The following is an 11,158-nucleotide window of genomic DNA, read 5'->3' as shown; positions in this document are numbered from 1 at the left end:
TACTATCATTACTATCATTACTGTTATTATTATTATTATTATTATTATTATTATTATTATTATTATTGTGTTGCGGTCAACCGTGAAAATGAATACAATCTGGCTCCAAGTATTCAAAAACACTAAAATCAGAATATATAAAAATTAATGTGGTATAATAAAACAGAACAATACAATCTCTAAAATCAGAACACTAAACAAAGAACCACACTCTGAAAATAGGGGAATTCCACACAGAAAACCATCAGGGCCAGCTAACACCTCCCAACAAACGATTCCCATCATCAAAGTCTGGCAAATCCTCTGTTTTCTCAGGGCCACAGACAATAGAAGCACATAAAATATCACAAACAACACCACTCTGAAAACAAGGTAATTCCAGACAGGAAACAATCAGGGCCAGCTAACACCGCCCAACAAAAAAATCACTCAGGGAGGAAACAGCTAGGCTTTAAATCTGCAAGGCCATTACATCCTAATCATTTTTCCTAATTGCAGCATTCATACTTGCCTCCAACAGACAAAAAAAAACCAATCAGAAATATTGTATATTCACAACCTTTAGGAAATAATATCCCCTGATGGCACAGCATGTTAAAGCGCTGAGCTGCTGAACTTCTGGACCGAAAGGCCGCAGGTTTGAATTGGGGGAGCGGACAGAGCCCCCACTGTTAGCCCCAGCTTCTGCCAACCCAGAAGTTCAAAAACATGTAAATGTGAGTGCATTAATAGGTACTGCTCCGGCGGGAAGGTAACGCCGCTCCATGCAGTCATCCCACATGACCTTGGAGGAGTCTACAGACAACGCCGGCTCTTCGGCTTAGAAATGGAGATGAGCACCAACCCCCAGAGTCAGACATGACTGGACTTAACGTCAGGGGAAAACCTTTACCCTTTACCTTAACTACCACCAATTCCTCAATACTTTATTTCCCATACCACCATTCTTCGCCACAGCAACGCGTGGCCGGGCACAGCTAGTTCTACTATAATTCTTTGATGCCAAATTTTTGAATATTTCTTTTCACCCCAATTTGTAAAATATCTTTTCAAAACTGTGCTGAATGTCATTTGCAAATACTACTGTCTTCTTCTATCTATAATCATTTCATGTTCCTCTTGTTGCTGTTGTTGTTGTTTGCATGTTAGAAAAGAAGACTTTATGCCAAATATGCACAGAAGCCTTCGGCAGACAAAAAAGTATAATAATTGTATACTTTGCTAGAGAATGAAAGAACTGCTCTTGAACTTGACAATATTCTCCTGCAACATTTTTCCATGCCCGTACATTATTCTTAGATTGTTCCCTTTTATTTGTGAGGCAAATTGCAAGTTATTTAAGCCTCTATATGCCCCAATGGGACATTAGTTGGGAATTAGGTCATTAGTAACAGAATCCTACTACTATTTGCATTTCTTTCTGTTGCATGATATAACCATTCTAGAAGTCCCCATAGAGCCGTTTTCTCCAGCAGACCTAAAACAGAAACAATCAGAATCAGGTACTTCTTCTCAGATATTTTCCTCAGAAAGTGGCAGTAATGGATAATAACTTAATTTCTCCATTGGGCATCTTTAGATGGACCATGGTAGGAAGTATATCCATGGTTTCCATTTTAGGAAATGGATTTATCATAGTTGTGAGTGGGAACCGATGGCTCCAAAACAGGAAGATGGCCGCTTCTGATTTACTCTTGACTAGTTTGAGTATCTCCAGAGTTTGTTTGCATGTAACCTTTGGACTTTTCTATGTTTTAAAAGTCAGCATTGGTGATGCCTATATGGGTACTTCTGCCTATGATGCTATCATCTTTGCCTGTATGTTTTCTACCTTGGCCAGCCTCTGGTGTGCTTCATGGCTTAGTGTTTTCTATTGTGTGAAGGTCACCAACTTTGCCAACCGCTTTTTACTCTGGTTGAAGCCAAGGATCAATGTGCTCTCAATTAGACTGCTTGGAATGTCAGTGATTAGTCTTGTGGTCATCTCTGTTCCCTTCTTCTGGAGTTACGCTGAAGAAAAAAAGCGGTGCAATCTGATAGGGAGCCTGCCAGTGAACATCAGCAAAAGATGCCAAGCCTCACTTTTTATTTTTCATCCTCTTCATTTAAGTGTTGCTTCCATGAATTTCATCATCACCATAACTGCAAATGTTCTTTTGATCACCTCTTTGTGGAAACACACGCAGAATCTGAAAAAGAGTGGTATTCTTGCAAAAGACCTAAGTACTCAAATCCATATTACTATCATGAAGCCTTTGGTGTGTTATATTTTGCTCTGCCTTTTATTTTTCACAGGTATGCTGTTTTTATCAGGTAGTTTTGTGTACACTTTTGATGCTAAGAATTTTTTATCTGACATCATTTTTACCACATTTCCTTCAGCACACACCATAATATTAATCTTGACTAATCCAAAACTGAAAGCACTGTTAATTCGTACTTTAAATATAAGATGAAAGGCTTAATCAAGAGAAGGGGCAGCGGACATGCATTTCCTGTCTCCAAGGAGAAAAAGACAATGGAATTTCCAAATGTCAAGACTGACAAAGATCACAAAACATGTGAGGATGCATATGTGTAACTGAAAGTCCTGAATATATAAAATGAATAAATTGAGCTGAATTTCTGGTTATCCTGACTCTTTCTCCTAATTCTAAAATATGTTTCTGGAAACACAGCTACCTGCCATCATTTACTCAGAGACTTCAACATGTCAATCTGCAGTAGCTAAAAATGAACACAATTACCACAGCTGATAAAAGCAAAAAATATGTATTAGTCTATTCACAGTGAGGAAATACTTCCTGGTGTTCAGGTGGAATCTCCTTTCCTGTAGTTTGAAGCCATTGTTTCGTGTCCTAGTCTGCAGGGCAGTAGAAAACAAGCTTGCTCCCTCCTCCCTATGACTTCCCTTCAAGTATTTGTACATGGCTATCATGTCTCCTCTCAGCCTTCTCTTCTGCCGGCTAAACATACCCAGCTCTTTAAGCTGCTCCTCATAGGGTTTGTTCTCTGGACCCTTGATCATTTTAGTCGTGCTCCTCTGGACGCTTTCCAGCTTGTCAACATCTCCCTTCAACTGTGGTGCCCAAAATTGGACACAGTATTCCAGGTGTGGTCTGACCAAGGCAGAATAGAGGGGGAGCAGGACTTCCCTGGATCTAGACGCTATACCCCTATTTATGCAGGCCAGAATCCCATTGTTTTTTTTCCCGCTGCCGCATCACATTGCTGGCTCATGTTTAACTTGTTGTCCACAAGGACTCCAAGATCTTTTTCACACGTACCGCTATCGAGCCAGGTGTCCCCCATTCTGTATCTTTCCATTCCATTTTTTTCTGCCGAAGTGAAGTATCTTGCATTTGTCCCTGTTGAACTTCATTTTATTAGTTTTGGCCCATCTCTCTAAGATCGTTTTGAATTCTGCTCCTGTCTTCTGGAGTGTTGGCTATCCCTCCCAGTTTGGTGTCGTCTGCTAACTTGATGATCGTGCCTTCTAACCCTTCGTCTAAGTCATTAATAAAGATGTTGAACAGAACCGGGCCCAGGACGGAGCCCTGCAGCACTCCACTCGTGACTTCTTTCTAAGATGAAGAAGATGCATTCATGAGCACCCTTTGGGTTCGTTCGCTTAGCCAATTACAGATCCACCTAACCGTAGTTTTGCCTAGCCCACATTTGACTAACTTGTTTGCCAGAAGGTCATGGGGGACCTTGTCGAAGTCCTTACTGAAATCCAGATACGCTACATCTACGGCATTCCCCACATCTACTCAGCTTGTAACTTTATAAAAAAAAAGAGATCAGATTAGTCTGGCATGATTTGTTTTTGGTAAATCCGTGCTGACTATTAGCAATGACAGCATTTGTTTCTAAGTGTTTGCAGACCACTTCCTTAATGATCTTTTCCAGAATTTTGCCTGGTATCGATGTGAGGCTAATCAGACGGTAATTGGGTTGTTCTTTTTTCCCTTCTTGAAGATAGGGACCACATTCACCCTCCTCCAATCTGCTGGGACTTCTCCCGTTCTCCAAGAACTCTCAAAAATGATAGCTAGTGGTTCCGAAATAACTTCCGCTGGTTCCTTCAATATTCTTGGGTGTAGTTGATTCAGCCCTGGAGACTTGAATTCATTTGGAGCAGCCAGGTATTCCTGGACGACTTCTTTCCCTATTTGGGGTTGGATTTCCCCTAATCCTTCATCTACTTCATGTTGCTGAGGTTGGGGCTGGCTTTCTTTTTGTGAGAAGACTGAGGCAAAGAAGGCATTAAATAGTTCTGCCTTTTCCCTATCCTGTCAGAATTTCCCCATCTTCTCCTCGCAGAGGCCCTATTGCCTCCTTGTTCTTCCTTTTCCTACTGATGTAAGCAAAGAAGCCCCTTTTATTGTTTTTAATTCCTCTGGCAAGCCTCAGCTCATTTTGCGCTTTAGCCTTGCAAACCTTTTCCCTACAGGAGTTGGCTATTCATTGTTCGTATGTTGTTTTGTTTGCAAGAAACCTTTCAATAAAAAGATTGACTAGGAGTTGCTATTTGTTTGAATTCTTCTTTGGTGATTTCTCCCTTTTTCCACTTCTTGTGCATGTCTCTTTTGAGTCTTAGACCAGTTAGTTCTTTGGACATCCATTCTGGCTTCTTTGCACTTGTCTTGTTTTTATTCTTTGTTGGCACTGTTTGCATTTGTTCCTTGAGTATTTCAAATTTGAAAAACTCCCATCCATCCTTGACTCCCTTGTCTTTTAGTATTGGCGTCCATAGAAAGCCGCTCAGTATTTCCTTCATTTTTTGGAAGTCAGCTCTCCACAGAAATTAGCAAGCATATCCTTATTGGCTTACAAAGAGCATTTACCCCATTTGTCTAATGTTGTCTACGTCACAAGCATGGAATTAATCATTTTCAAAGGCCTGCTGGAACGACCAGGTTTTTAGGAGGATAGTGATGGGGCTTGCCTCTTTTTGGGGAGGCGTTCCAAAGGGGCGGCTACTACTACTACTGTTCAGATGCACAGTTTGGATCAGGGTCCCCAAACTAAGGACCGGATGTGGCCCTCCAAGGTCCTTTACCTGGTCCCCACCCTCAGTTTTATAATATAATATGTTTATATCAGTTTCAATAATCTATATATATAAAAGGGTAATGAAATTTCGGCCTAGGACAAAACAACAAAACTACACATCCCAGAAATACTAAACTTGGCAGCACAACCCCCATCCATGCCTCTACGTTCATACAACAAAAGGAAAAGAAAAATAAAGTCCTAATTAGAGGGAGAGGAATAATTGTTTTTATCCAGTTGCTGCGAGTTAGAAGGCTAAGCTCCACCCACTTGGTCTCCTTGCAATCCACTGAGCCCAGGGGACAGGCAGAGTTAGACCTCACTTTGGCCTCTTCCACACTCCCTATAAAAGACAGATTATATAATAATAATAATAATAATAATAATAATAATAATAATAACAATAATAATAATAATTTTATTCTTGTATCCCGCCCCATCTCCCCGTAGGGACTCGGGGCGGCTCACATGGGGCCTTGCCCAACATCACAATATAAAAACAAATCAAAACACATAAATTTACAACAATAAATCAACAATATCAGTAAAACCATCATAAAAACAATATTGCAGGAAAAAGCGTTAAAAACAGATATAAACAGATTATCAGATTTTAACTGGATTAAATGGCAGTGTAGACTCAAGGCCCTTCCACACAGCTATATAACCCATTTATAATGGACTTAAAATCAGGGGAAAACCTTTACCCTTTACCTTAACTACCACCAATTCCTCAATACTTCATTTCCCATACCACCATGCTTCGCCACAGCAACGCGTGGCCGGGCACAGCTAGTATAATATATTGTACTAGCTGTGCCCGGCCATGCGTTGCTGTGGCGTTGTCTGGTGGTGTTGATGAGAAATTGTTGAGGTAGTGGTGGTATTGAATGTCTGTTGTATGGTTGTCTTTATGTTTAGTATGCACACTGAAGTGGATTATATGGCAGTGTGGAGTCAAGATAATCCAGTTCAAAGCAGATAATATAAGATTCTAAATGGGTTATATAGCTGTGTGGAAGGGTCTTGAGTCTACACTGCCATATCATCCAGTTAAAATCTGATAATCTGTGGAAGAGGCCTAAGTGAGGCCTAATTGTGCCTGTCCCCTGGACTGAGTAGGTTGCTAGGAGACCAAGTGGGCGGAGCTTAGCCTTCAAACTGGCAGCAATTGGATAAAAACTATTATTCCTCTCCCTGCAATTAGGACTTTATTTTTCTTTTCTTTTTGTTGTATCAACCTAGAGCCGTGAATGATGGGTTGTGTTGTCAAATTTCGAGGTTGGGGGGCCTGTAGTTTTGTTGTTTTGTCCGCTGCCCTGATGCCATCACTCTTTTATATATATAGATATACATATAATATTGATAAAAATATTATAATGTTATACAATATAATACTAATAATAATACCATATAATAATATTAATTATATGTTATATATTACATATAATATTACAATATAGTGGTATAGTTCAATATAGTAATATATAATGCTAATATTGCACTATGCTAATAATATAATATATTGTATGTACATACAGCTGCTCTGAGTCCCCTTCGGGATGAGAAGGGTGGGATATAAATGTAGTAAAAAAATAAATAATTTTAGACTTAGGCTCGTCCAAAGTCTGAAATGACTTGAAGGCACAACAACAACAATCCTAATTCACTTGACTATCTCATTGGCCAGTAGCAGGCCCACACTTTCCATTGAAATCCTGATAGGTTTATGTTGGTTAAAATTGTTTTCATTTTTAAATATTGCATTGTTCTTTCATTGTTGTTGTTTTGCACTTCAAATAAGACGCATGCAGTGTCCATAGGAATTTGTTCGTATTTTTTTCAAATGATAATTCGGCCCCTCAACAGTCTAAAGCAGGGGTCCCCAAACTAAGGCCCGGGGGCCGGATGCGACCCATCAAAGCCATTTATCCGGCCCCCACAGCACAAGGGCAGAAGGGGGTTGGGCTAAATGACCCAAGGGGTCTCTTCTTCTCTTAAAACCATTATTATTATTATTATTATTATTATTATTATTATTATTATTATTATTAGAAACACAACAAGATGAGTTCACAGGAGACACTCTGCTGGCTGTTGTATTGGATCATATGTCGGACACTTCCCAAGTGTCTAGGACTGTGTGATGTATCGGCGAATAATGTGTGCAGATCCCAGTAAGGTGGCCTTCTGCAGCTGGCAGATGGTAATTTTGTTAGCGCCGATTGTGTTAAGTGCAGGCCAAGGTCTTTAGGCACTGCACCCAGTGTGCCGATTACCACTGGGACCACCTTGACTGGCTTGTGCCAGAGTCTTTGTAATTCGATCTTTAAATCCTCATATTGTGCCAGCTTTTCCAGTTGTTTCTCCTCAATCCTTCTGTCACCTGGGATCGCAACATCGACAATCCATACTTTGTTTTTTAATATGATTGTGAGGTCAGGAGTATTGCGTTCCAAAACCCTGTATTATTATTATTATTACAGTAGAGTCTCACTTATCCAACACTCGCTTATCCAACGTTTTGGATTATCCAACGCATTTTTGTAGTCAGTGTTTTCAATATATCATGATATTTTGGTGCGAAATTCGTAAATATAGTAATTACTATGTAGCATTACTGCATATTGAACTACCTTTTCTGCCAGATTTGTTGTATAACATGATGTTTTGGTGCTTAATTTGTAAAATCATAACCTAATTTGATGTTTAATAGGTTTCTCCTTAATCTCTCCTTATTATCCAACATATTCGCTTATCCAACGTTCTGCCGGCCCGTTTATGTTGGATAAGTGAGACTCTACTGTATTATTATTATTATTATTATTATTAACATTGAGGCGGGGTGGCCATCTGTCAGGGATGCGTTGCTTATGCTTTTGGTGCACAGAGGCAGAAGGGGGTTGGACTAAATGGCCCAAGGGGTCTCTTCCAACCCTCTTTTTTATTATTATTATTATTATTATTATTATTATTATTATTATTATTATTAACATTGAGGCTTGGTAGCCATCTGTCAGGGGTGCTGTGCTTGTGCTTTTGGTGCACAAAGGCAGAAGAGGATTGGACTCAATGGCCCAAAGGGTCTCTGCCAACCCTCTTTTTTATTATTGTTGTTGTTGTTGTTGTTGTTGTTATTGCGCAGTGGCCAACTATAGTCCGGCCCTCCAACGGTCCAAAGGATCGTGACATGGCCCCCTGTTTAAAAAGTTTGGGGACCCCTGGTCTAAAGGATTGTGGACCGGCCCTCTGCTTTAAAAGTTTGAGGACCCCTGGTTTGGATCCAGCCTGTGTTTGGATATGTACAATGACGCGAGCGGCCACTAGGGGCCAGCACCGAGCCTGCGACGCCTTCTTCCTTTTCTTCCTCTCGCTCTCCGGCGCTGCCAGCACTGAGCAGGAGCGGAACGAGAAGCGCTGCGCCTCCGGGTCAGGCTTGTGAGGCCTTTGTGGTTATACTTTAACCGGTCGTGCCTTGGCTATGGCACTTCTGGCCCGAGCGCCCCGTCCGCTCCTCTTCGGCTGGGCGACTGCGAGCAGGACGATGGCGACCAGCCCCAAGAAAGCGGTGGATTTCTTCTACGACGTGCTGTCTCCCTATTCCTGGCTGGGCTTCGAGGTGAGGCGCATGCGCAGGAGAGTCAGACGCGACCCTCCAGGGTGCATCCATCTACTGTAGAATGAATGCAGGCTGGACACTACTTTTCCTGGCAAGGCACAGGGCTACAAAGTTTTGGAAGTTGGATCTTCTACACCCTGCCCAAGAATGACTGCTGGTGCCTCAATCAAACTACAACTCACCCCACTCCACTGCATTGAGCCACGGAAGTTAAAAGTGGTCTCAATCAACAGTGCAGATGCACTGGTTTAGGATGGATTTGCACTGCCATATAGTCCAGTTTCTGAATCCAGGTTATCTGGATCACACTATGTAACATGATTGCTGTTCCTGGGTTATAAATGTCATGCCCTAATTGGTCCTATCATCAAAAACATGGGAAAAGTTTCTCAAACTGCTAAAACTTTGGGTTGTGCATTTTCCGGACTGTATGGCCATGTTCCAGAAGCATTCTCTCCTGACGTTTTGCACACATCTAGGGCAGGCATCCTCAAAAGTTGTGAGGTCTGTTGGAAACTAGTCTGTGGACTGTTCAGAGAAGGAGAAAGAACAATTGTCTGTTGTTGAAGGCTTTCATGGCTGAAATCACTGAGTTGCTGTGAGTTTTCCGGCCTGTAATAATAATAATAATAATAATAATAATAATAATAATAATAATATAATAACTATTTTTATACCCCGCCTCTATCTCCCCAAAGGGGACTCAGGGCGGCTTATATGGGGCCAAACCCGAATAAAAACAATAGCAATATAAAACACAACAATAGACAAAAAACATGCACAATTATAAAAATTTAAACATTAGCCAATAAAAACAAATGACAAGAACTAATAAAAACATGGATTACAATGGAGAGGTTGTAAAAGTAGACTGGGTAAGGTGCACCATATAAATATTGTAAACATGAGGTGACTGATAAAGTGCTGCAGATTCATGGAAGTATGTATGGCCATGTTCCAGAAGCATTCTTTCCTGACATTTTGCACACATCTAGGGCAGGCATCCTCAAAAGTTGTGAGGTCTGTTGGAAACTAAGCAAGGGAAGTTTATATATGTTGTCGAAGGCTTTAATGGCCAGGATCACAGGATTGTTGTATGTTTTCTGGGCTTTATGGCCATGTTTCAGAAGTATTCTATCCTGACTTTTTGCCCACATCTATGGCAGGCATCCTCAGGAACATGGCCATACAGCCTGGAAAATATACAACAACCCCGAAGTTTATATATCTGTGGAAGGTCCTGGGTGGGAGAAAGAACTCACAACAACTCAGTGATTCCGGCCATGAAAGCCTTCGACAACACATTGCCAAAACTTTGTTTTTGCAGAAAATCCTGCAGCACATTTTGCTATAGTTTTTAAATAATAATAATAATAATAATAATAATAATAATAATAATAATAAAACTTTATTTGTATTCCACTCTATCTCCCAAGAGGACTCAGGGTGGATTCCAACATACAACGGCAAACATTTAGTGCCTCCGTAAACAAACAAATACTGACATAAAATCCCAGAGAAACCCGCATATGAAAATAACATTAAAACCTAACATCAAACTAAAACCTAACATCAGTAAATTAAATCTATCAGTAAATTAAATCTATCAGTAAATTAAATCTATCAGTAAATTAAACATCAGTAAATTAAATCAGTAAAATAAACAGCTTCTGCTACTTCATCACATTAGAGTTTGGATCTACTTTAAATCCACTTTAGGGAGGGGCCTTTAAATAGCTCAGCCAGACAAGTCGTGGGCCTCACCAAACTACACATCCCAAAATTTGTAGTTTGGCAGAAAGTGAATAAATACTCAAGTGTGATGAGGCTCCTAGAGTCTCAACCAATTCAACATAGTTTGTGGCAGCCACAAAAACAAAGTTTCCGGAGCATAACAACAACTTTCAAAGTAAGTACCGCACAATTAAACACTTTCAAATCAGGAACAGACATTTTGTTACATAGTATTATATTAGACTATTTCAAAAGTAAATCTAGATTCAGAAACTGGATCTTTCTTCCTTCCTTCCTTCCTTCCTTCCTTCCTTCCTTCCTTCCTTCCTTCCTTCCTTCCTTTCTTGCATTTATATACTGCCTTTCTCACCCTTGGGGGTGAACTCAAAGTGATTCACATCAAATAACTTTCAATGCCTCACATACAATAAATTCAATGCCTCACATACAATGAAAACAATATATCACACATCTAAAACAATTAAATATGACTATAAATAAGACAATTAAAACTATAACCATCAAGCATAAACATAAAATATTTTAACATTGTACTAATTCCGAGGCAATGTAGATGGAGCCTTTGTGAGCCCTAGATCCATATTATTAGGCCATCATGTGATCATAGGCTCCAATCTACACTGCCATATCTTGCAATTTGAAATTGTATTACATGGACAGTGTAGATTCATGTAACGCAACTCAGTGCAGTTAAACTGCAGTATGTAAGTCTACATTTTTAATACA

The 11,158-nt window shown here is 40.2% G+C and overlaps 1 protein-coding gene across 1 annotated transcript; it reads left to right on the top strand.

The window, feature by feature from the left end:
• Positions 1–732: 732 nt before the first annotated feature.
• On the top strand, positions 733–2,456 carry LOC103280391 (taste receptor type 2 member 7-like). Its single transcript, XM_008119298.3, has one exon. The coding sequence runs from the start codon at positions 1,542–1,544 to the stop codon at positions 2,454–2,456; it is 915 nt and encodes a 304-aa protein (XP_008117505.3). The 5' UTR covers positions 733–1,541.
• Positions 2,457–11,158: the final 8,702 nt, after the last annotated feature.

The sequence above is a fragment of the Anolis carolinensis genome, chromosome 2 (genome assembly GCF_035594765.1).
Source record: "Anolis carolinensis isolate JA03-04 chromosome 2, rAnoCar3.1.pri, whole genome shotgun sequence".
Lineage (NCBI taxonomy): Eukaryota > Metazoa > Chordata > Lepidosauria > Squamata > Dactyloidae > Anolis > Anolis carolinensis.
This window is presented reverse-complemented; position numbering and strand designations above follow the sequence as displayed.

Bases quoted from the DNA above. Each gene is read 5' to 3' on its own strand.
- LOC103280391 (XM_008119298.3), top strand. From the start codon at position 1,542: ATGGATAATAACTTAATTTCTCCATTGGGCATCTTTAGATGGACCATG.